Raw genomic sequence first — 26677 nt, 5'->3', positions numbered from 1 at the left:
ATCCAATCCAATATTCTCCTTCCATTACATCATGCTGTTTTCTTTGGGGGCAAATACCTCCTCTAGTCACCTCAACGTAGTCTTTATTTTTCCCAGTGGCAGCACATATGCACAAAAAGACCTTCTGATCTTCTTCTTTGAGTGTTTTGATAGTTTCTATTTTAAACTCTTTAATTAGCAACTATTACCAAATGGCCATTACCATATTTTCAAATAAAATGCATTTACAAGTTGGTACCATGGTGACATGCAATTTGAAGAACTCTGTTTCATTTCAGCATTCAGGGGAACTTGGCATAATAGAGGTAAATAAGAGCTAAGAATTCCATTTTGAGGCCAGAACAGACAGATAGGATTAAAAAGAGGGGCGATATGTAGGATATTTTAAACAGGAAAACCAAATGTGACTTTAAAAAACTTTGTTAACTCCACATTTCTCCAAATGAAAAATGCTTCATTTAAAAAAATTTTTGTTTTTTTGTGGTGAGAGCACTTAACTTAAATTTTTAAGTGTACAATACAGCATTGTTAACCATAGGCACGATGTTGTATGGCAGCTCTCTAGAACTTAATCATCTTGCATAATTGAAACATTATGCCAGTTGATTAGCAATGTCCAGTTTCCCTCATCTTCCAGCCCCTGGCAACCACCATTCTAGTCTCTGATTCTATGACTTTGACTATTTTATGTACCTCATATAAGTGGATTCAGCAATCTCACTTATGAGTATTTATCCAAAATAATTGAAATTGGGATCTCAAAGAGATATTAGCACTTCAGTGTTTATTGCAGCACTATTCACGATAGCCAAGATATAGAAACAACCTAAATGTCCATTGACAGATGAACGGATCAAGACTGTGTGGTATATACATACAGTGGAACATTATTCAACCTTAAAAAAGAAGGAAATCCTGGAATATGCAAAAACATGGATGAAACTTGAAGATATTGTGCTAAGTGAAATAAGCCATACACAGAAGGACAGATACTACATGATTCCACTTATATAAAGTGTCTAAAATAGTCAAAATACTTCATTTTAAGAACACTTGTTATGGAAAAATTCAAGACTAGAAATTTTTAAAAAATCCAATATCTCACCACCCAGAAAAAACCACTATTAACCCTTCCTTTAGACATCTCTCTTTTGGTATATAGGACTTTTTAAATAGATGAACCAAATTGAACTTAGAAAACCTTTGTTAACATCACGTTTCCCAAAATAAAAAAAATACTTCATTTTTAAAAAATTTTGTTTTATTGTGGTAAGAACACAACATGAGATCTACCCTCTTAACAAATTTTTAACTTTACAATACAGTATTGTTAACTAGGCACTATAAATAACTATGTTAACTATGAATTTACATAATTTACTATAAATATAATTATACTATGCATGCTATTCTACAACTTGATTCTTTCGGCCAAGAAAAATCTCAGTGCTCTTTCCACTGAATTTAGATATGTCACTCTATTTCATAGTCACACAGTGTTCTTTTGTATGGATTTGTTATACATACTCTCCTCATTTTTAAACTGCGATGATAATAGAAGGCTTAAATGACTAAATATGAGGTAAAATGCTTAGAACAAGAAGAACTCAATAAATGTTAGCTTTTATTAATCTGTACCATAATTTTTTAGCTAGTCCCCAGTTGATGGACAATTCAGTTTTTCAACAATAATGAAACAAGTAATATTTCATATATGTACACTTGTGCAAGTATTTTTTTAGGCTATATTCCTAAAAATGGAAAATGGAATTATGGAGTCAAAAGATAGATACATTTAAAATTTTGATATTTTCACATCCTCTCTCCTCCAAGAGGCTATGCCAATTAATATTCCAACCAAGTGTGTTAAAATGTTTATTTCCCCACATCTGGTCAATATGGGATATTCTCAGTCTGGTATGTAAATATTCACACACATGCAGTTTTCATGTGCATTTCTTTGATCATTGGTGAGGTTTACGGTCTTATTATGTTTTATTGACCACTTCTCTTTCATCATCTGAGAACTGTGAAAACGATCCTTAACCACTTTTCTATTAGTGTTGATTTGTTTTTTGAAACATTTTTTTAAAGCTCTCTGAACATTATGGTTATTAACCTTCAGTCATATATGTTGCCAGTACTTTTTCTCAAATTGTCATCTATTTTTCCATTTTGTCCATTATTTTGCCGTGAAGAGGTATCTCATATCCATGAGAATTTTATAGCTTCAGGTTTTCTGTCAAATATCAAAAGTTAGGTTGTTTTGTTTGTTTTTTTAACTCCAGTCTTACCAAAATCATCACCTAAACTGTTCTCTGGGTTTTGACCCATGTAAAATTTCTTTTTTTGGGAGGAGGGATGGAAGTTCTTCTCAAATCATTTGTTCAAAAGTCTGATTGTAATGCCTCTTTATCACAAACTACATTCTCATGCTCTGTTGCATCCTTTTTGTGCTCTTTCCTATTCAGCTCATCTGCCAGTGGATTTTACAATAGCCTCGTGATGTTTATCATTTTATAATATTTATATGAAATTTAAATTTTAATATTTGAAGGGCATATTCCTTCTGATTACATTTGTTATTATTTTTTTCTTTTTTAGAATTTTCCTGGCTACTCTTAACTGTTTATTCTGCCAAGTGAAATTTAGAATCATTTTGTCAAGTTACCTCTCACAAAATTATGTTGAAAATTTTTCCTGAGATTATAGTATAGTTATTTTATTTTAGGAGAATTTACAACTTTAAATACTGGGATTCCTATTCAAGATCTGTTTCTCATTTTATTTCAGGTTTGTCCCTCGCCATAGTTTTATAAATTAATTTATACAGGCACTGCACATTTCCTAACAGTAGCACTTATTTGTAATGACTAGCACGCTCAGACTAAGGCAGGTTTCTGCAAGGTGTGATTAACTCTTTTTTCCACTCTACGTACGAAAATGTTGTCAACAGTAATCAAGTCAGCCTGCCCCATCTCTAAGTTCTAACTCGAGCAATAGCTTTTGTAGTTTTAAAACTCAAGTGATTAATGAAAAGATTTGGGGAGAATGATTGAGTCCATGGTATGGAATAAGAACTATATTCTTTGTGTTAGGTAGATGTGTGTGTATATTACAATAAAGTGGAGTATAATAAAATACACCCACTCACGCATGCATGTCGAGGTTCTTAGGTAAACTTCCAGCTTCTCCTCACTATGAAGCTTGTGAGGAGAATGCTTCCTTCATTGTCCACGTCAAGCTGATTCTTCTCTGTATGTGCCAGTATTCTCATCCTGAGCTGGTCTCTGCTAGGACAGCATGTTCTTGTATAAGTTCACTCTTCCTACGTACGGAAAACTCTTATCCTTTTCTTTTGCACTTGTTGAGAGCTCCTTCTCCAGTGTTACTAAAGGGTTTTTTGGTTGTGTAATTTCTTTCCTGAAGGCGTCAAAACTGTGAGCCTGCTCAACCTGTCACCCTGGCGATGGCTCTGCTGTATTGTGATGTTTCTTGATCGGCCTCTGTACTGAGAACACTGTGTATGCTGAGCTCTGCCCTGTGTGAGAATGAGCCACATTTTTTATTTTGTGGGGTCAAAGCTCTTGATTGGGATACAAGCTAAGAAAACTTGCCTTTTCTCCATTGAACAAAATCATGCATGTGATAACACTCCTATGAAATTCCATTAAATTATAGCCCTCTCTTCCTCACCACAGCAGGAGCTCACAGTAGTACTGTTTAACCCGGTTAATTTTTGAGAATTTGCCTGAAGCTATGGCCTCCCCCTCCTCCCCACCATAAGTGTGTATTTACAAAAATTTGCATATTGTTTCAGGGAATTGATTGCTTTTCATGGAACCCCTGGTGCTCTGTTAACTCCGGGAAAGGACCCTTTGTTTAACCGCTTCGCATCCATGGTCTTATAGGACACATGCTATTTGAAAAGTAGGAAAAATATCTGTCCTAACAGAGTGCTTCAACAAAATTAGAATGTTGTTTTAAGTGCATATTATTTTCTTACATGCAGTTTCTTTTTTTTATTACAGTTTAAGGGTTAAATGTTTCATGGGAATATCTCTTCTTGTTATAGTACGTCCTTTACTTGCTCATTCTCTCTTTAACCCACTTCAATGCAGTTCAAGCAAGCTCTGTTCCCACTCTCCACCAAAACAGTACTTCTGATGGTAATCACTTTCCTACATCTTGACACATGTAATGGTTACTTTTCTATTCACATCTTACTGTACTTCTTAGAAATAGTAAATCTAATTGACCTCTTCATCTGTCTTGGAACACATTCTCCTCTTTTCTTGGTTTTTCTCACCAGTTCTTCTTCCTTAGTCTCCTTTGACTGGTTCTGTCTCCTCTCTTCTACCTCTAAATGTTGACGTGCCCTGGGCCCTTTTCTCTTCTCTGTCTACACACACTCTCTCTCGTTGAACTTATCTAGTCCTTTGGCTATAAATACTCTCTGTCTGCCCTATTTCTATGACTACCACAATTGTATTTCCAGCTCTGAACTTCAGACTTGGATGTCCAACTACCTTCTGGACACAGATATTTGAATATCTAATCAGCATCACGCATTAAACTTATAGAATTCAACCTACATATCCCTGAGTCTTCTTTATCTTAGTAACAGGCACTACCATTAAGTTTAAAACATAACAGCCTACCTTTGGTTCCTTTATTTTTCTCACTACCCCCCTCAAACCCAAGTCAACTGCCCCGATTGTCATTCTGATACCTGGATTTTCTTTCTCTTCTTTTTACTTTTCATAATACTCCTTTGCCAAGGTTTTCTTTTTCTAATCATCCCCCTAAAGAGACGGATATCAATTCACATTTTTAAAAATGCTTATAGTTCCTAAAACTTTAAATATAAGTAAATCAACATAAAATATAATTTCTTGTAAAGGGAACTTACGATTGAGGCTTACTATAATACCAATATATAGAGTTGTAGTGAAGAACAGTTGAGTTGCAAAAATGGCTTATAAACTCTTATACTCTAAAAAAAGTGATAGTAATTTTTTATTTATGAAGAAGTTGATGCTACTGGCACTACTGAAAATGAATTTAACATGTCATCAGTTCAACTATATCCTGTAGTTATGGAGCATATGTCTTGTACAAAGCTAGGTGCTGTAAATACTGAGAAAAATTAGAGTTACTTAAGGAATCCACTGCCAAGGAGGGGAGACAGACATGGAAGTAAATAAACATGATATTGAAAGCAGTGCAATAACAAAGACATGTACAAGATAAAGTGGGGGCACCGAAGAGGGTGTGACTGGCTGGAATGAAGAGGGTGTGGCCATCACCCAGCTGCTCAAGCTAAACACAGAGGTGATTTCCTTCATTCCTCTCTTCCCCTCATCCCTCCCTCCATCCAGTTCAACTTCAGAATCTGCTGACTCTACTCCAAGGTTGTCAGACTTTTTCTGTAAGGCACGGATAGTAAATATTTTAGGCTTTGCAGGCCACATATGGTTTCTGTGACACATTCTTCTCTCTCTTTTTTAATAACCATTTAAAATGGTAAAAACCCTTCTAGCTATTAGGGCCTTACAAACATAAGCTAAGGCCAGATTTAGCCCTCTGGGCTGTAGTTTGCCGACCACTGCTCTCCTCCAGAACCTGTTCCAAGCCCAATCACTTCTCTCCTCAACTGCTCTCCTAGTGGGAATGACCACTGTCTCTTTCCTGCAGCACTACATTAGTCTCCTATTTGATTTCCTGCTTCTACTCTTGGCCCTCCCTAATTCATGCTCTGCCAAGTGGCCAATCATACATAGCACTTCCCATGTCAAGGAAGGCTTCCCTGATGAACCTACAAAAAATAATGTCTTGCAACATTTCTGTTATACTTAAAGAACTGAGGTTTGGGGATGGCGGAAGAGGAAGGGAGGGTACTCCTAGAAAGTAGTTTCATTCTCATCATTCTAGTTTTGTTTTAAATACTTGCTATTACTTGTTAGCACAGGCAGTTAAAATAAGAAAAGAGTCTAAGATTTATCATTTTATGTAATCATTAAGGTTTTCATATTAAAATACAATTATTCTGAATAATAAGACAGGAAGTGATTAAATTTAATTGTAAGCAACCCAGTAAGTATTTAAGCTTAGTGCATATAAGAAAAGAAGGAGGGGCGGGGGAGGGAAGAGGATAGTATACCCTCTGTCATCTAAAGTGGGATAAAACTCAATATTTATATTCACGTCCTTTCTCTCTCTTTAAGTTGCTCTGGGTCTTCATTGGTCTTGTCCTGTGACAGTGTTCAACTTTGTCTACGTCCTTAATGAGGTCTAGGTGTGAAAATCTCCGTTACCCCCACTTCCTTGCTGTCACTTTCCACCAGCTTCTTGATGATGTCTTTCCTTGCCGTGGGCACCACCTTTTTCTGCAGCATTCTCGCTTCCTCTTCCTTTGTTTCACTCATTCTTCTTTTGTTAAGGGCACAACCTTATTGTGTCTTTTCCCAGGAATTCCTAATTCTTCCACAGCTCTATTTTTGAACCGTACAGCTCAGCATTTTACCAGGCCAGCTACTTGGAGGAAGCAGATAATTTGCAGCAAAAATTAAACATAGATTCAATTACACACGTCAGTATGAATTAGACGCATAGTGTTGAGATGTTTTCAAGAGTTCCTCTTTTAAATAGTACCTTCTTTTTCTCAAAAGATGAAAATGCTTTTGCATCTCTTGCCTCTTTGTTCCCATAAAATTAAGTTTATTTGTTTTCATTTTTCATTTTAAGGATTGAGTTTGGGTATTGTTATCCCTACTTTACATATGGTGAAACTGAAGCACAGAGTGGGAAACAGTGCCCCCAAGGACTCGCAGTGTGTGCTCCAGCCATGGCTGGGCCTCCAGGTTCCGAGGGCCAGACCTGTGTTTTTTCTCCTCGTCTTGCTGAAGGCAATTAGAAATTAAAGCAATTTTTAAGCTTTGCTCCACATTATTTATAAGTCAAGGTCGTCTGTTTGTACCTATTTTGACTGCGTCAACCCTTTTAAGAGAGTTCCAAATACACTTTCCCTAAACCAATGTTCCTCAAATTTGAGTAATGTGCAAACACCCTTTAAAGGAAAAGAATCCTCGTTAATTATGATCATTGGCAAACTATTTTTATTTATAATGTTACTTAAATATATATGAACAGAAAATTGTTTTATTTTAAATATCTACGGATATATATTATTTTAAATATCTACAAATATATAAACACTTTGATGTTGTTCTGCATCAAAAGCAAACCAAGTCAAATTTAGACAGAACCATATTGCCAAGAAACTTCAAGTGATCAATAAAATTAGTGTGAGAGATGATGTCCTTTTAGGAAACGTAATTAGCTAGTCCACAGGGATGTGTTCTGGCTGCAGCACATCAGGTCTTTTGAGATTGCCATGCCTGGACTACCCTGTGCTGTATGACCCCACCATCCTCCTGCCACTTTTATCCTGTTGGAATGAAACCTCCAGCCACCCAGGGCACTGTGATGTCATTGGAGGAAAGTACCTAATTTACGTATTGATGTCTGTCTCTGCTCTTTTTCTCATCAGTGTGCAACCAACAAAGTACTACTACTTGGTGCAAACACGAACATGGAACTAAGATTGAATGCCACGCTCACTTATAAAGTGGTTCCCCAGACAACTCAGAAAATCCCTGTGCTGATTTTATTCAATAACCACATACAATTGTTTTTAATTCTCACAAGACCTCACAGCCTCTGGGAGTCAGCGGACTCTTGTTGGAGAAACACTATCCTGAATTTATTGCTTTAAGACTTGGAGAAGCAGCCAGAGTTTTCAAGTCCAGCCTGGGACTAGGCAGCTACCTATGAGGATGGTTTCAGGGCAACCCAAGGATCTCACTCCTACCAGGTTGCTAAAGCACTTGAATGACTCAGTCCTTTCAGGTGGAAGGATTGAAGGACCCAATTTAAATGCACATATGTTACTTGGGCAGAATAATTAATAACAATTGATTCTCTAGCCGACATTAATTTATCAGAAACGTAATTATGCATGAAACAAAGCCTAGCGGAATGAGACCTAGCATAGGTGAGTTTGATATCATTGTGAATCAGCACGTGTTAAGTGCCTGCTGGTATCAGGGATCTACAGAGGTAAACAGTCCCTACTCTTGGTTTTTAAAATCCAGTTGGCAATACAGGACAAATGGAGTGAGAGGAGGAGCTTTCTTGGGATGTAGCAGAGGGAGAAACTTACAAACTAGGCAGCCCCAAAAGTAGCCGACCCAGGCCATATTGGTTTGGCGCCAGCAGAGAAGCGAAACTGCCTGAGTGGAAGAGGTTTGGAGAAAGACAACAAACCTTTCCTACTTTGTGGTCTCCTAGCCAGTCCTGAGACTCTTGCTTATATTTTAAAGTGTAAGAACATATCTGTAATAAAAGGTAGATGATTCTTTAATTGTGGAATTTTCATTTTTACATTTCTTTCAGAACTTGCATCTCCCCCCAAGTACTTTCCCTGATCTGTTCTCTGCAATCCGTCATGGGAGTGAGAGAGAGGAATTAATGTCACCTTTTAGTCTGTAGTCACATTTCCTCTCTCTCTGTGGATGTGGACACAGTCCCACAGTTCTGGATTTCTTTCAAACTTTCCTTGAGTAAGAAAGCATAGTTTAAAGTTGTTGATATTGTTTCACTGCTTGTCACCCTCCTGACTTGATACTGTTCATGTAAAATGTGTGTTTACCTGCTGGGCATGTACATAATTAACTTCCTATTTTCCCTTCACAGTTCTATAGTTTACAAGTGTAAAAGCTTACTGTTGTAAATATGTTGAAGAAAGAACACCTCGCTGTGTTTATGGCTGGGAAGATGATGGCTGAAAAGATTTTCTCCAAGGAAGAGTAAACAAATATTTATCAGGAGTTCCTAAAAGCAGAGCCCTCTGCATGACCTCATTTAATCCTCATACTCCCTGTGAGGCATGAATTATCGCCTCCATACAGAGTAAGATAAGGCTTAGAGAAATGAAGTAACTTGCCTGGGTTCACATAGTTAGTGTCAGAACTCATATGTGAACCCCTGTGACTTAACTCCAAACCATGTGTCCTTTCCCCTTATTGCACTGCCTCTTGTGGGCGTCCTCTTGCAGCAGTCTTTGTCTCTCGGAGACTGGGGACATGGCCACCTGAGCGTGCAATGAAAGCAGAGAGCACTTCTAGTTCCTTCCCAGTTACAAATAGGTCACTTCACTCTCCCTTTCTCTGTCTTCCTTCTACCCGCTCCTTTCTCCTCCCCTGTGCTGTTTTTTTTCTACTTTACTCTTTCCCCAGGAAGCTGTGGGCAGACTAAGAGTCATGATTAGGATTGTTGGAGAAGCGCTATTCCAGTTCTATTTCCCTTGTCCAAAGCCCTGTTTCTATGTGGACACATGTGTGAGCCAATAGTGGTGCACAGACCACCAGCTGTGCTTGGAGCAAACCAGCTAAAAGTCATCTTAAGTCCAGGGCTGCATTTCAGAGGCACATGGAAGGGGCCCCTTTTCCCCTGTTCCATCTCAAGTCCGAACTCCCTGGAACATGGGGAGCAGGGCTCTCGCTCAAGTACAAAGGGCACGTACTCAGCTCTCCTTTTCAAATGGACTATTTCCCCCTCAGAAGGAACCTCATTGAATTCCGGAAATATCAGCAGAGGAGGGAAAATCAGCTTAACAGTCAACACAAAGGACTTCAGAAAAGCTCAGTAATTCTGTTGAATGCTCAGTCCTGTTGCTTTTCTCCTTAGTACTGCCTCTTTTTGAGTGTTTCTTTGCTGAAATGATAGGGGAGTAAGGGGAAAATTCAGCTTTGATTCTTGTTTGTAGTTTGGTGAAAAATGATGGGGGTAAAATTTAAACCATTCATCTACTGAGTTCTGGGAATTGTCAGAGGATTTTATTTGTACATGCCTTCCTGACCCCCATTTTTTCAGATAAGTAAAAATTATGCTGCATTTGTAAACAGGGTACTTTTATTGAGTTGAACTTTTACAAATGTATGGTATACTTAGCCAAAATAACACTTTTATTTAATGCAAGTATACCCAAAGGGCTATGCATGTAGAATTTCGTATGATTAATATGCACTTGAAAGCTGTTACAAAGTAAGCATAATTTTAGAGTTTGTGGGGTCTCTTAAATTCACTTTGTAATTTAATGTGCAGCCACAGAATTCAGAGTTGAGGGATATTACTACCAGGAATCCGTATCATATTATATATCTTTTCGAGTAAACCAGTTACTATTTCAAATGTGGAAGTTTTTCTTTTTAAAAAATATAAGTTGTGCTGCCTTGGAATACAGAAAGAAATAAGGAAAATGGGCATTTGAAATATGTTAATTTTATAGGGCTTGCAGTGTGTTTTGCCATGTTGAGTAAATTTTTTCCTTCCTAGTAACTGAAAAAGTATAAAACACATAGTTCCTATACATAGCCGACTAGCAGAGAAAATTTAACCTGTGAAGTACTGCTATTATGGAGGTAGTTTGTAACAGTTTATGAACACACATGCCACCAGGAGTTTTTCTTTCTGTTTTATTCACATTTGTTATTGTGTTTCTTGCAAAGCTGCTCAAATGCTGTCCCTCTCACCTACATTTGAATTTTCAATTTAAAATTTCTCATGTGTGTTATCATGTATATAATTTTTTCCTGGTTAAAGACTCTTTCCTTGAGTGAAAAGTCCTGGAAATTCATAACTGCATAACCATATCACACACACACACACACACACACACGCTAATAATCAGTTCATGCAGTGTTGTTTTTTTTTAATGAAGTAGTGCTGGTCAATGCTATTGTTCTACTTTACTGGCTGTTGATTTTTGCTAAGACATAATAGTATATGGTGATTAGATATTGCTACTGTATTTTCAGAGTTCTTTAATTGCCAACAATAGAATCTATCCTAGCTAGTTTAAGTACAAAAACATTTATTAAGGGGGACAAATTGCTCAAAGAACTGTTGGGAGGAGAATGTTAGAGAACTAGGCTGGGTTTCCAGGAATGGTTCCCCACAATGAATTTCAGAACTGGGGTTGCCAGGGAGCGCTGCCTCCACCAACCTGAGGCTGCACAATCAGGCAGCCACCCACATTACAGCCTCTGGATCCAGAGCCACACCACCTATGCCATGATCCAGGCCAACAAAACAGGTGCCACATACTCTGTTGCTCGATGGTATGACTCACTTCTGAATCAAAGTCTGGCGTAAGTACACCAGATTGACTGAAACTATATCTCATCTGGAGCCCTGGCTAGAAGAGCAAGATTGGGAAGCGAAAGGGAGTTTTGAATTGAACTCAAACATTACAAGGAGGTTGCAGTGGGTGTTGAGATAGCCCATCCTCAGAATCCACTCCAGTTAATAGCTGTGATTACATCAATCTATTGAGATTCTGTCCCATTCAGCTACTTGGAAACTCTATGTGTGGGTGGAGCTTGCAGAATACAGGACCTCCCTATAAGGTGATCAGGCAAGCAACTTGGCATTTTTTATTGAAAAGTTAGAGTACAGGACATTTTCTCTAAGTCTGTTTAGGTCCTCAGAGAACAGTCCAACATCCTGCCTGGTGGGGGCAGAGAATTCATCTGGTTGCTGGCATTCTGGGGCAGGGCAGGAAAGGGGGCCGAGGGACAACATTTCAGTATGTAAACTTTCACTAAGTTCTTTTGTTTTTATCCCATTCTTGCTGTCCACTCTGCCTGGTATCTCTGGGTCCAAAACTTCTTTTGTATGATTTCTCTAGGAAAAAAACCTCCATTCTCCTGCAGGGGGTACGAATGGGCTGCCATGCATGGAGACGGCCCTGTGTCACCAATTGTTCTGTGTACTTCCGTATGCAGACTCTATCTGATCTCCTGTTTCATCTCCACAACTATACCCACTCATGTTGGGTACCAGGTGGCTCCAAGGACAAGACCCAGTTGGGGTGGCCTCTCCTCCATTCTCTCCCCCTGTAGGTATTTGGGGGAATAACCCGTTTCTGTATGCTAAGTCAAGGAATGCTTTACTCTCTGCTTCTCTCTTCCAAAGCTTTTGGGAATCTTGTCCACTATTTTCTCCCCTCCCATGTTCTTTGTCCTCGTGGATCACCATCTTTTTATTCTCTCACTGTTACCATAGTGGATTTAGGGGAGCGAGAAGAGATAGATGCATGTGATCCATCTGCCATGCTTAGCCAAAAGTCCTTTAAATTTATTCTTTAGTATGCTTATCCTTATCGGTCTTGTACATTATCAATCTTGTATATATAAATACTCACATATGAATATTTCTTTAAATATAAGGATTGATATAGAGATTAAATATAAAAATTTGAGAATAAAATTCTTAATATTCTCACTTTCAAATTATAAAAGTACTTTTTTTGTGTGGAGAGAGAGGAGTCGTCCACATTTTGAGGATATTAGATGTACCTGAAAATATGGGGCAATGTATACTAAGTGCAAAAAAACGTGGTACTGCCCAAGAGTGCCATGGGAATGGAGGAGGGAGCCCTCCAGTGGGCTCTTATGGACAGAATTGAATTGGACTCTGAAGAGAAAGAAGAGCCAAGAAAAGAGCAGGGTCTCCCATTGGGCAACAGCAAGTATGACTGTCTTTTTCACCCAGTGGAGATATGCCAGTGTGTAGCTCCATTTAAGGATCTGAGTGGGTGCAGAGGGGGTGGCCATGAAGCCAATGGTGTATAAACCATGGAGTTTTCTTGGGCCTCCTAGGACAGCCCATCAAAGTCACACACAGGCACTTTCTTTAGTGCCCAAGAGAAAAATCTAAAGAAGTACTATTTACTAGCAGCCTGCTAGTTCACAGATGCTGTTTACTACTCAAAATGTAATTCTGATTATTGCAGGGACTTAGAGCCCAAATGAAAAAATGGGTAGTTTATGTTATGAGTGTCATACTTGCACATCTCCATAGTTGTAACTTCTTAAGAGCAATAAACACCAGATTTTAGTTTTCAACAGCATGTGGAACTAGTATTCTGATATTCTCAATATTTTTATAGCCTCTCAATTGTCTTTGATATTTTGATTGTTTTATAAGTCAGTGTTCATCTCTGAGTCCCTAATCTAGGCAAAGCACTATGCCAGCCCATGAGGGGATTGAGTCATATGTTCATTCAACACGTGTTTGTTGAATATCAACTATGCAACCAAGACTAAGAAGGAAACAGTTGCTTCCCTCAAAGAGTTGATGCTTTGATAGTGAAGTCAGGACATAGTTAGAGAGTAGCAGGGGAGTAAGACACACAGAATGATTAACAACAATAATAATAAAGGTAATAATAGTAATAATGGATTTGCTCTTTCCCTTAGGAGTTTACCTTGTAGCTGGAAAGGCAGAGCATACACACACTTAGGTAAAACATTTGGACACTTAGAAAATGAGACGAAAGTACAAACCAAGCCCACAAGTGCTGTCAAGGGATCAGACTGGGGTGGGAGGAATCCTGAAAATAGAGGAGGCCTGAGTGCCGTGCCTGGCCACTGCAAGGGCTTCTGATGGTTCGAGAACACTGCATGCTTGAGTGAGTTTTTGGTGGGCACATCCAAGTGCCCAATCAGGCAGGCAGGGCACAGCAGAGGTGATTTGAACTGGAAGGATGTGCTAAATTGCATCCATGGTTCTGAGAGATATGTTTGCTCAGTTAGAAGTCACAGGGAGCTGGATGGAGCTACTTGGTGTAGGAGACCTAGAGGGACGAGGCAAATCAAGTTCCAGGCAGACTGGGGGTGAGAGCAGAACTCTGGCACTGTGGGAACACTTGGAGAATAAGGCTAGCAGGTGGACCAGCCTCTGGAACAGGGATCCGGAAGTCCAAGCCTGTGTTCTAGAGTCCTTAGGTGTTCCATCTGCATTTCTTAGAGGCAACATCAAGGCAAGACAGTGAGTCTTAATGAGCAGGTTTTCTCATAACCCCACTGCTGCTTCAATCAGAGGAGCTCCACTTTTTAATCTGCTTAATATAGTGGGTGTTGGTGTCAGAATTTTTTTTTTTTAAGGATTCCACTGATTTAAAAATAATGTCTGCAAGTGGGATGGGGAAGGAAAAGAAGACAGAAAAATGAGACCTATAATACTTTAAGAAAAAATGTATATTAAGTCTGAGATGGATGGAGTAATCTTTTGCAGGCAGTTTGAGGGAAGGAGAAGCAGAGTTGGAAAATGGGCAAAAGTATTCCTAGTGGAGGAAATACTATAGACAAAGACAAGAAGATATGATTGGATGTGTTCTATGCAGAAAATGAAAATGCAGTGACTTTCCTGGAAAGCAGGAGTCCCGTGCACTGGATATGTTAAGGAATTTGAATTTACTTTGAAGGACAATACATTGTCATCTTGGAGAATGAGGTAGGGGTGGGGAGCATGATGAATATGTGTGCTTACATAACTCTTGTGTCAGTTACTCAAGGCATGAAAGGCTTGCATTAATTTATGGGATCATCACATTTTTCTTGGCCCTGGTCCCCACCCAGAAACCCAGGACAATGTCTCCAGTTTCCCTGTTTGCACACATTCTGGCCACAATGTATCAAGGAAAAAATAAAACTTTGTCAGGAAAAATATTGATCAACATTACTCTCTCTTGAGCAACAAGCAAATTATAATAATTGAATGTCCCAGGGTATTTCATGAGTTTTCAGTATTCTGCCAAAACATTTACAGCCCCTGGATGAGGAAATTTTTTCAGCTTGGACTAATCTATGGGCTACTGCCCTGTTTTTGGATGAGGTTCTTGGTGGCACAATCATTCAGTCTCTTCCTTTGGCTGGTGCAGCAGTACTGCCCATGTGGCCTACACACATTGTTGGTGCAGTTGTGTCCTAGGAATGTTGCATTCATTGCTAGCAAAGTGGTGCAGCACTGAGAGAGGACAGATAAATGTCAGTTTTTCAATAGGAGAAGAGACCTTTAACAAATTTGGAGTATACAGTATGGCAAATGTAATGGTAGAGAATACACATGGAATATTACTATGCGAGTATGATATGAGGTGTGGTCAAAACCAAGAATCTTTGCTCTAGTGAAGTGCAGCTATTCTCAGCAGCATGGAATATTCTGTTAATCTGTCATGGAACCTGTTTCTAATCTGATTATTTATTAGCCTGAGAAATACTGTCATGATGTTTTAAAATCTTAGAGCAAGCCAGTGAAGAATTATAATATCACATACTTAGAAAATAAATTTGATGCCATTATTACATATTTCAAAAATGTATTTGGTACCATTACTGGCTTTTTCTTGTGTTTTTCTTTATCTTCTTCTAATCTAATTTCTTTTATGCTCTACCATTTTTTAAAACTTTTCACCTGTTCTTACCTCTTAAGAGCAATATATCTGCTGGTTTTTGTTTTTGTTTTGTTTTGAAGTGTATTGGATTGTCACAGTGTATTTATATGTTTAAGCCATGAGGTTTGTACTAATCAAATCAAGTATATTGGTCTAGGTTAGTAAAACTTTACCTAAAAAAATATATGATACTAAGCAAAAAACTATAAATTCATTCAAAATTAACTTTTGAGGCATTAAAAATAAATTTTTTTAATCACATCTGGTCAGATAATTTTTTTTTCTTTAGTGAGGAAGATTAGCCCTGAGCTAACATCTGTTGCCAATCCTCCTCTTTTTTGCTGAGGAAGATTGGCCGTGGGCTAACATCCATGCCATCTTCCTCCACTTTACATGTGGGACGCCGCCACAGCATAGCTTGATAAGCGGTGCATATGTCTGTGCCCAGGATCTGAACCTACAAACCCCGGGCTGCCAAAGCTGAGTGTGTGAACTTAACCACTACACCACCGACCGGCCCCTAGATAATTTTTAACATAAGTTGGAATTTTATTTGTGATGCATCATCAACAATCAAATGTTTGTTAAGCAAAGTCTGTATATGTAACAATGTAATAACTGTTAAGCGTAAACAAAAAAATTATAACACAATTCTTCCCCTCAGGGAGCTTCCAATCTACTTAAAGAGGCAAAGTAAACATACATAAGAAATGGCATCCTATATAGCCTATGGCAAAAATTATGGAAAATTTGAGAGCTATAAAAGAAAGAGGTCTATGATGTGCCATAATCAGAGTAGGCTTCATGGAAGAGGTGGCACTTGACGTAATAGTGGACATTCAAGTCCACTAGTATTTGCCTTTTTGCAGGGAAGAAGGCATTCCTAGCAAGGAGAAGCAATACAAACAAAGGCAGAGATAGAAATAAACATGGCAGTCAGTCTAAACTTTGTAAAAGTTGAATGATCAGAAGGAATGCCAATCAGTTAAGCATCTTATACAGGGGTTTTTTTCCCATAGAATTTTTATTTAGTTCTCAAATATATGTGACTATCAATTATCTTACTCAACATTTGGCTTTGGTTATCAGACATTCTCAAATCAATTCAACAAACATTTATAATATATGCTATGTAAATTTCAATGACCAACACTATGCTAGGCATTATAATATATAGAAATAGGGAAGGACTTATGGTCTTATCCTTGAAGATTTTGTTGCCTTATTAGTGAGAAAAGGTATGTACAAATAAAATGATTCAATGTAGTCATCAAAGCAATGCCACTCAAACATCTCTCAAGTTATGAAACTCCCTACGTGTAAATCACCAAGTGTTTAAAGACTTTTCAGTCCTTTGCATACGCAGGAGCTGTTGCTCGACACACCAAACCCTCTCCTCATACCCACTGTAGCTCCTTCCAGCAGCCAAGTTATATTGCTGGTGCTCTGCCAGCTAGAGGCCATTGTTGGGCACTTGCCAACCCCACATCTGTCCCTCACTGATCCTTTTCTTTCCTTTCAAGGTTGATGAACACATACGGTGGCCGTACCATAATTCCCACCTCCCTCCACTTTGAAACCTCTTTTACCTTTTACCACTCAGAGTTCAGTTACTTCCACCTCAGAGCACAGTCTTTCCCATATTAGATGCATCCTTTTTTGGCCTATCCTATTTCTCCTCTTTCTTCTCACTCTTGCCAAGTTACTGCAAGGAAAGAACATTAACTCTCTCATGTTCCCTCTCTCTTTAAACAAAGAATGCTTGTCATCTGGATGCCTCCCATACAAATAGTGCTGGTAACTGTCTCATATTGAGGTACTATGTTTAAAGGTACTACGTTTAAAAGTGAAGAAAAGAATGATGTTGAATCAGTGACATCAGCTTCTGAAGCTTTTGAAAATATGCAGAAGTTCCTTTCTGAATCTTCATTAAAAAAATTTTCTTTAGAATTTTACAAGTGCTTCCTCCAAAATGCCTATTTAAGACAAAATTTTAAAATATCAAATTTTATTTCCTGTTTACTTACAAATATTGTGAAAAACATTCTCTACATTTTTGTTTTTCTTTGCAAATGTAACCTATTTGAACAATAGAATTGACAGAACGTTCTGAGTTCCAAATGAACACCCTTCACAGAAATTTTTGAATGTAATGCATTTACAAGACGAGGATGTCTCAAAAAAGGTATAATTCAAAATGAATACAGTAAACAATACCTATTGTATGAATTGAAAAGAGAGAGATGCAGGAGTGACAGAGAGACAGACAGTTATAAACTTGGGAAAATTTTATGCACAGAAGGTAGAATTTGAGCTGGATTCTAAATAATAAACTGATGTGGTAGGAAGAAATTGAAAGGCTATCTCAAGTTGGGAAAAGACTTGGCAAAGGGGTATTTTGTTGAAGTGGAGGCTTCTTATGGAAGAGTAAAGGATATATTGACAAATCAGGATTGGACCAATTTGTAGGTGTTTTTCAATGTCACATTGAGGAGTTGCATGGATTTTTCTTCCATAAATAATGGAGAGCTATGAAAGTTTTGAAGTACTGGAATGAATTTGACAGAGTAGAGCTAGAAAATTGCCCTTCCTGGTGATCTTAGAGGAATTAGAAGGCAAGGAAACTAGATAGGAGGCCATTTATAACCACATGCTTGGGACATGCCAGGGACTTGGATTAATGTAGTGGGAATGTCCAATGAGGGGAGCTCTGACAAATGCTTCAAACACAATGCAACATAGTCTTGATGTAATAAAGGAGGAGAAGGAAGACAATACATCAGAAAAGATAGTGAAGTTTCAGATTGGGTGACTGGGAGAATGAAAAATACACCTGACGGCAGAAACAGGGAGGTCAAAAGAGAAAAAATTGTATAGACGAGAGGAAAGAAAGTGATGATAAGTACACGGGGCTCAGCACTGTCAATAGAAAGCTAATATGAGCCACATATGTCATTTTAAATTGTCTAGCAGCCACATTCAAAACAGTAAAAATAAACAGATGAAATCATGTTTAGTAACACTTTACTCCAATATATTCAAACTATTATCATTTCAACATATAATCAATATGAAAGTATTAGCGAGATAGTTAACCTTCTTTTTCTCATACTACGTCTTTGAAATCTGGGGTGTGTTTAACACGTAGAGCACACTGCAATTTAACTAGCTACATTTCAAGTGCTCACCTGTGGCTGGTGGCTACCATATTGGACAGTGCATTATTTGACAGTTTAATAGAACCAACAAAGATTTTGTAGCAAATGTCTCAAGTAAGCTGGTGTTAAGACTCACTGTAGTTTGGAAATTATAATTCAGTTTATCCTTTCTCCTCCTCTACTCCTGTTGTTTATTTTAGCTATTTCATATTCAGGATGTTCTTTTAGCAGACCTTCATTCTTTCCCAAAAGCACCAAGAATTTTAGAAATATCCATGATACACTGTTTCATTGCTCTCTCATTTAATTCTCCATTTGACTTACAATTTTAATTAAATAAATTAGTCCAAATCACTTTCTTCTTCCTTTGTCAGTCTTAAAACTCTTGATTATGAAATAATTTAGCAATATGTCCTCAAAAACCTTAGGTAAATGACATTTAGTACTTTGGAAATGAAACTACATTTTTCATGTTCCTCTCTCTGCATATGTGTGTATTTCTCCAGTGTTTAGTATCTGACATAAACTTGCTGGATTTTCGGTCTTCACTGTACGCTAAAGAATGCAGCACAAAAGGGAGCCTACTTCTATAGAAAACACGCCAAGGACATTGTGTTCCATCTTTACAATGAAATGCAGATTTCCCATTAAAAGGCGAATCCATCATTTCAAAGGTTGAATAGGATGGTGCATTAAAAAAAATCCAGCTGCTTAAATTTAGGGCATTGAAAAATGTCCAATAAAGAATTTTCCCTGGGTCTCAAGCATTTTCATTTGATTATGTATTGGATAGCTTTTTATTCGATCTACGATCTTGCCTCTTAGAATTCTGTCCTAAAATAGTTTGACAAGTGTTTCAAAGAAGTTAGACTCAACTATGATATTTCATTGACTTAAATTATTTATTTTGCTATTTGGAATATCCTTGTGTTTGCTAATATATTAATTTTGGTACAAGAAATACGGGAATCTTCTTGCAGTGCTTTGCTTTTCATGCTTATTTTTAGGCTTCTCTCACTCCCATTTAGTTTCTTTTGTGTTTTTTTTATCTTCTTTGAAGACGTTGTCTGCCAGGACAGCCATTTTCTTCTCCGACTAGCTTCCTCCAACTTCTTTAGTCATCTATTTCTCTCTGCCTCGTTATTCTGATGTGCTCTGCCCAACTTGCCTTGATTAATTTAGGAGTAAGAAGTGGCAAAGCCACTGATACTCCCTGCAGTAACTCTCTCTGGGGTCTGCAGACAACATGGCCGCCACAAGCTGGCTAGGGAGCGCAGGAGTTCTGCTCCACACTATCGAGCCTAGCCACAAGTTCTCAACAGGCTGCTGTAGGAACTTCAGGAACAAAAATGCTTGTGTCCAACATATCTGTATGGTGCATGTATTTCCCAGAGGAAATACATTAATAGTTGTTTATTAAAGGTCATGGCTAAGTCTCCATCCTTCCCTCCTCTGGAGTCTAGTCCTGCTTTTTCTCAGGACTAGCACTGCAGATATAGGCCGGGACCATACAGGGGACTACTGTTTAACAGGGACTGTGCTAAAATGCCCCTGGTAGTAGACGGTGACTGAGTGTTTGGCTCTCTCCAATGATACTGGCTGTTAAGCATTTATACATACGATAATATTGCCCCTGGGCCAGTCCCCAAAAGTAAACATTTCTAATAATTCTTTGGCATTCACTATATTTTACTAAGACCAGTTTGGTCCCATTTGCAGACCTTCCCTCTCTAATGTCCATTTTCTTCCTAAAGAATTGTAAATTTTAAAAGATAATTTGTTCTAGTTAATATCAGTCCACTTCTAATAGGTTCTTTTATTCTCAAAGTGCTGCACAATTTAATGGAATCATTTTTTTCCTGGACCCACATTTTATTCTAGACCCAAATGGAGGAAGTATTTTCTGTGCTTTACCATGGTTTGTAGGGGTAATTCATACTGGGGTCTTGTGCTTTCAGTCCCCTGCCAGTACTGGCTATCAAAACTGCTTAGGCTGCAAACAAAATATGAAATGAAATCCATCTGGCATTTCTCATTGAATTAGGACCAGAACATTTTTGTTAAATATTAACAGATGGCTAAATTCTTAATATCAAACTAACATTTTAAAACATCTAAGGGGACCCACATGAGGAAGAAAGGATAGAGGACCATGTGTTTTCTTCATGGCCGAGCCCTGCCTTCCTCTACACTTGCCCTCCCTCATTCTTCCCACCACGTGTTGAGAATCACTGGAGTCTCCTCTCTCAGACAACTTTTACTCCTTGGTAGCTGGTATCAAAATAGAGTGTGATGGTATTCAAAATACTGTAATCAAGTATTGGCCAACTCAGGTGATATGTTGCCATTGGCATGCTTCAAGATCTTTTATTAAAACCAATTCTCTCTTTCTCTTAATAGGAAAAAGAAAAAAAGTATATGCTTCCCTTGGACAACCTGAAAGTTCGAGATGTGGAAAAGAGCTTTATGTCTAGCAAGCACATATTTGCACTCTTTAATACAGAACAAAGGTGAGAAAATGAAGCAGCTTCTGTCTTCAGATTTTTTCCCTTGAATTTCTAAATGATCCAGGGATAATATTTGCAATAGTTCCTTTGGTCCCACCTTGAAATTTATCAACTCTTCAGTTTGCCTTTCATTTATTTTGTATTTTTGGCATCCACCATAGTTTATGGATTCAAAAGATTAAAACTTAAAATAAGAAGGATCTTCAAGTATTAATTAGTTTATTCCCTGCTTTTCCAGTAGACACCAAAATCATGCTGCTTCCATTCTTAAACCACATTTTATTACTCTAAAACCTCCCTTGCCCTGACTTTATTGTTTACATATTTACAAATTACTCAGTTATAATTTTTAATAGTATCTGTCTAGCATGGACGGATATCACGTAAGACCTTCTCATGTAAGTCTCGTAGACTAAATTCTTGCATCAGTGAATAGAATTATTCAGTTAATGTGAATACAAATACATAGTACTTTACAGTTTTTCACAGCACTGTCTGTGTTCATTGCCTGAATTTTGTAACAATCACTCATGACGTAGAAAGACAGTGTCGTGTGGTTACAATTTATAAATTAGAAGTGCAGCTCAGAGAAGTTAACTGACTTTCTCAAGATCACAAAATTAGCACATGGAGAGCATAACCCTGAATCAAGACTTCTGTGTCTAAGTCCACTTCTCCTTCCACTTATAGTTCTTTTTGTTTTCTTTCTTTCTTATTTTTACTGCTGCTCACCTACAGCATCAAAACTTAATTTGGGTCCGATTATCATGGAGGGCTGTGGTTGTTGACCGAAACGGAGCAGTAAAGTTAAATAAATAAATGGAGAGGTAACAGAGGACAGACAGAGAGATGTAAAAGCGCTACAACTAGGCAAGGATAATAAAAGAGATCTTTTCCAAATGGAAATATTGTAGGAAAGAGCTAATTAATTTCTATGAGTCAGTTATTAAGAGACTGAGTCATTAGGTGGCGAGGTCTAATTTTAACCCATTTCGCCAGGCATTTTATCTTTATTTAGCAATGAATGAAGTTCCTTGATTAGGTTCAATGACTGGCCCAGGGTCAATCACACAGTAAATCAAAATAGCAAAAAAACACCTTCTTCCTACATTCCCAGGCAGTTACTCTGAGTGACTCATAATACGAAAATACTCAGAAAAACCACAAGAGCAAGGCATTTAAAGAATCAAGGGGAAAGAAAATTAAATACAACTCCCGTACCAGACATTGAGATGGGATTTTTTTATAGATTAGTATTATTTGAGAGTAGCTGGCTAAAAAGATGCTGAAAATGATGAAGGATGAAAGAATTTCCTGGAGGGAGCAGTAGTGTGTGCTGGTACTAGGCCACCCTCAGTACTGTTTACATACCTTCCTCAGAGCAGGGGAGAATTGAGAGGTCCTGAAGGAATCTTCCGAGGTGTGCTCAGTCTTCTTGCTGGGATGCAGAGTGTGAAGTGTGACTGTCACATAAGAGGTCCAAGTAAATTTGAGTCCTTGGTCAACTTGGAAACCTCAGGGTATAAAAGGGCTTGGTACAAAGTGAAAAATCAGTGAATTGGTAGAGCATCTTTTTAGATGAAATACAACTGTGGATTTTACAAAGAGCAAGTTGCAAAAATAAGAAAACTCTGGACTTCTAAACTCTAGGTATTCTGGAATCCTAGAGTTCTCAGAAGGTATTGAACTCTTCAACCACTTCTCAGAGACCTCTGTGAGTACAAGGATGTCCCATCTACAGGCACATGCTCCATTGTCTTTTCCTTTGAAATCTTGATTATTTTCAATTATTTTTGTACCGGCTAGGACCTCCAGTACAATGTCAAATACAACAAAGGATCCTTGTCTTATTTCTGATTTTAAGGAGAATTATTTCAAAATTTTATAGTTAAGTAGTCTTTGATAGGTAGCTGATATCAGGTAGAGAAGACCCCTTGTTTTCTTAGTTACTAAGGTTTCTGTTTCTGTTTTTAATCATGGATGGGCATTGAATTTTATCAAGTGCTTTTTCTGCCTCTACAGAGAAGACTGTATGATTTTTATTCTTTAATCTGGTCATGTGGTAAAATGTATTAATAGATCTTCTAATGTTAAACCATCCTTGATATTCTGGGATTAAACCTAGTTAAGTCGTGATGTATTATTTATTATGCATTCCTGGCTTAAGTTTGCTAGCATTTTATTTAGACTTCTGCATCTGTGTTCATAAGTGAGATTGGCCATAAATGTCCTTTTCTGTACTGTCCCTGCCTGGTTTCTATACCAAGGTTCTGTTAGCTTTATAATTGAACTAGGAATAAATCCTTATTGTTCTTTGGAACTCTTTGTATAAGATAGGGATTAACTGTTAATTGGTTGTTTGGTAGAACTCACTCGTAAAATCATCTGACCCTAGTGGGCAGTTTTGGTAAGTAGACTTTTAACTAGTGACTTAATGTATTTAATGACCATAGATTTGTTCATGTTTTCTCTTTTTTTCCATGAATCAGTTTGGAAAAATTATATTTTTTCTAGAAAATTGTCCATTCTGTTCATTTTTAAATATACTAGCATCAAGTATTTCTTAATGTTCTGTTTTTTCAAAACCCTGCTGTATCTGAAATTTGACCCCTTTTTATTTCTAATAGTAAGCCTTATCTTTTTTCCATAATCACTCTTGCCAAAATTTTATCTATTTTCAAACAACCAGCTTTTGACTTTTGATCCTCTATTGTGTATATTTTTTCTATTTCAATAGTCTCTCTTCCCATTATTTCCTTCCTTATATTTTCTTTGTGTTTATTTTGTTGGTCTTTTTTTTTTTTTAACTTCTTAATTTAGATGTATAGCTCATCAATTTTTATCCTTTCTTTTTCTTATATATGCATATAAATCTATAGATTTTCCTCTAGGTAGTCTTTAGCTGCTTACCACAAATTTTGAAATGTAATATTTTTATTATCATTAAGTTCAATTTCCTTCAATCTTCTGTTTTCATAATCTTCATTATGATTGCTTCTTTGAGTTGTTTAGAAGTGTGTTTCACATTTTATACTGCATGGAATTTTATTGTTTTGTTTTTATTAATTTTTAAGGTAATTGTATTATAATCAGAGAATATGGACCAGCACATGGTAAATTTTCAAAAATATTCCATTTATTACTGAGAAGAATGTTCTAATTTGGGAGTTCAGGGTTCCATGAGAATCCATTGGATTATGCTTGTTAATTGTATTATCTAATCTGTATAGTTACTATCATTTTCATCTTGATTAATTCAAACACTGAACAAATATATATTAGGCAACTGTTATGTCACAGGTACTGCTCTGTGTACTTAAAATATATCTATGAATAAAGTAGACAAAAAAGATTATACATTTTAGATTACATTCTAGAGAAGAATGTTGACAGGGAGATAAATAAAAGCCATAAAGGATCTTACTTTATCAGAGGGGTATTAAAAATCTCATTTTATGATTATGAGCTTGAATACTCTAGTAAGTCTGTCAATTTTTGCATTATGTATTTTGAGGCCAATCTGTGTTATTAGATTCATGCAAGTGTAGAATTGTATCTTCCTGGTGACTTTTTTTTTTTTTAATAACTTCTTGGGAACTCTCTTTATTCCTAATAATACTCTTTGCTTTAAAATTTATTTTTTCTGACTTTAATATAGCTATACTACATTTCTTTGGTTAATATTGACTTGGTTTATCTTTTTACTTCCTTTTGCCATCAACCTTCCTGTATTTTTATTGTGTTTCTCTTATAATAGCATATAGCTGGATTTGTTTGTTTGTTTTTAATCTAATGTGAGATCTTTTTCTTTTAACTAGTGAGTTTAGTCCATTTACATTTTTTATTATTATTACTGATTTATTGAATTTAATTTGAACATTTTATTTTAGTCTTTCTCTCTACCCTGCCTTTTCTATACTTATTTTCCCTCCCTCCTTTCCTGCTTTCTTTTCCTTTGATGCAAGTTAATTTATTTTTTCCTTGGCTTGGAAGTTATATACTTTATTTTTATTTTTGTAGACATCCCTTTAGTATTTTTGACTTAAAGTTTGAAATTAGTCTTTCTACTCCCTTTCCAAAATGACCTTAAAACACTTTAACTCCAATAAATCTCTCCTGATTTCCTGATTTACTATTATTGTTATCCACTATTTGAGTTCCACCTTACTTATTTACCACCTTAGTCAATATTATAATTGGTTCACATAGGCAATGCTTGTTTAGATTTATTAACATGATTGCCAATTTTTTGTTCACTTTTCTTCTTGCGTTCCAGTGTTTCACTTTGGTTCATTCTCCTTCATACTACAGTACACCCTTTAGAAATCCCTTCAGTGGGTGCTACTTGGTTGTAACTCTCAGTTTGATGTTTGTTTTCCTGAAAATGTTTTTACTTTGCCCTCATTTTTGAATAATACTTCAGTTGGATGTTATAGATTGATAGTTATTTTATCTCATAATGTTAACGTTATTATTCCCCTATATTCTTGCTTTAGCTCTGCTTTTGAGAAGTCAGCTGCCAGTCTAGTTGTTGTTCCTTTCTATAGATAATCTGTATTTTCTCACTGGTTGATTTTAAGATCCCTTTTGTCTTTGGAATTCTGAAGTTTCAATAGAACATGTTTATGTGTGTGTTTTGCTTTATATTTCCTGCTTGGGATTCATTGTTTTTTCTAAACCTAAGGATTGATTATTTTCATAAATTCTGAATAACTATGTATCATTATCTCTTTGACATCTGTCTTGTCTCTGATCTTTCTTGATTCTCCTTCTAGAATTCCTATTAGACATATATTAGACCATTTTATCCTGTTCTTTATATGTTTAACTCTCTATTTTGTTTATATCTCTCTGTGCCTAATTTGGGGTCATTTCTTTAGTTCTATCTTTCAGTTCACTAATAACCTCTTCATCTTTGATTAGGCCAAAACAAACTTGCCTGTCTCTTTCTTTGATAGTGGACAGATTTTTTTTTTCAGTTCATCCTTTTTCTGAGGATGTGTCCTTTGAAGAGTCCTGGCTCTCACATAAATCCCAAGATCTTGTTTTCTATCCTTTTGTGGCCACTAAAATCCAAGCCTTTTGGCTACTGAATCCGACACCATCCAGTGACAAAAGTGACAGAAGATGTATCTCCTCTTGGGGTTTTTTTTTTTTGGCTCGTAAGGTTTTTTTTCATTTCAGAGAGAGCTTAGATATTTAAAATAATGTTTTTCAACAATTCTAGATGTCTTGTAGGAAAGAGTTTTAAATTTTCCATTCTGCCACTTTGAAATGAAGTGAACTTTCATTACCATTAGATTGCAGAAACACAAAACCATGTGTCTGACTTCCCCCAGAAGTGAGAATTGTGATAAAAGTGAATCTGGAAAGCTAACCTGGGGTTCTTTGTGTTTACAGACATGAATGTGTTTCAAACCAGTTACAGAGAAACAGCTCTCATTCTCCTGTTCTCTTATTTATTCTCTCAGTAAATAAATATTTATTCTATTATTCATTCCAAAGTATTTATTAGGCATTTCTGCATTATCAGCCCTGCATATCAGGATTGGTACTCTAAATGGACTACAAATGTGATCTTGTTTTGCATGACATTTGTAATCACCAGTGAGTGTCATACAACATTCATTTTTCACTGATCTTAAGACAGAAAATTTAAGAAATTAGTGATGAGATAAAAAAAGGAAGAAAAGGTAGTCTGGTTGAGGGAT

At 36.9% G+C, this 26677-nt stretch overlaps 1 protein-coding gene across 1 annotated transcript in view; it reads left to right on the top strand.

Annotated features, from left to right (window-relative positions):
* The window catches only part of DNM3 (dynamin 3), a 523181-nt gene that overhangs the window by 360278 nt on the left and 136226 nt on the right, over positions 1-26677 (top strand). The window contains exon 15 of the mRNA XM_058540062.1: positions 20860-20969. Within this exon, the coding sequence (XP_058396045.1) occupies positions 20860-20969 (110 nt within the window). The remainder of the gene's footprint in view (positions 1-20859; positions 20970-26677) is intronic.

This window comes from Diceros bicornis, chromosome 4 (genome assembly GCF_020826845.1).
Source record: "Diceros bicornis minor isolate mBicDic1 chromosome 4, mDicBic1.mat.cur, whole genome shotgun sequence".
Classification (NCBI taxonomy): Eukaryota; Metazoa; Chordata; class Mammalia; order Perissodactyla; family Rhinocerotidae; genus Diceros; species Diceros bicornis.
The sequence above is the reverse complement of the archived record's forward strand: the minus strand, read 5'-3'. Positions and strand labels throughout refer to the sequence as shown.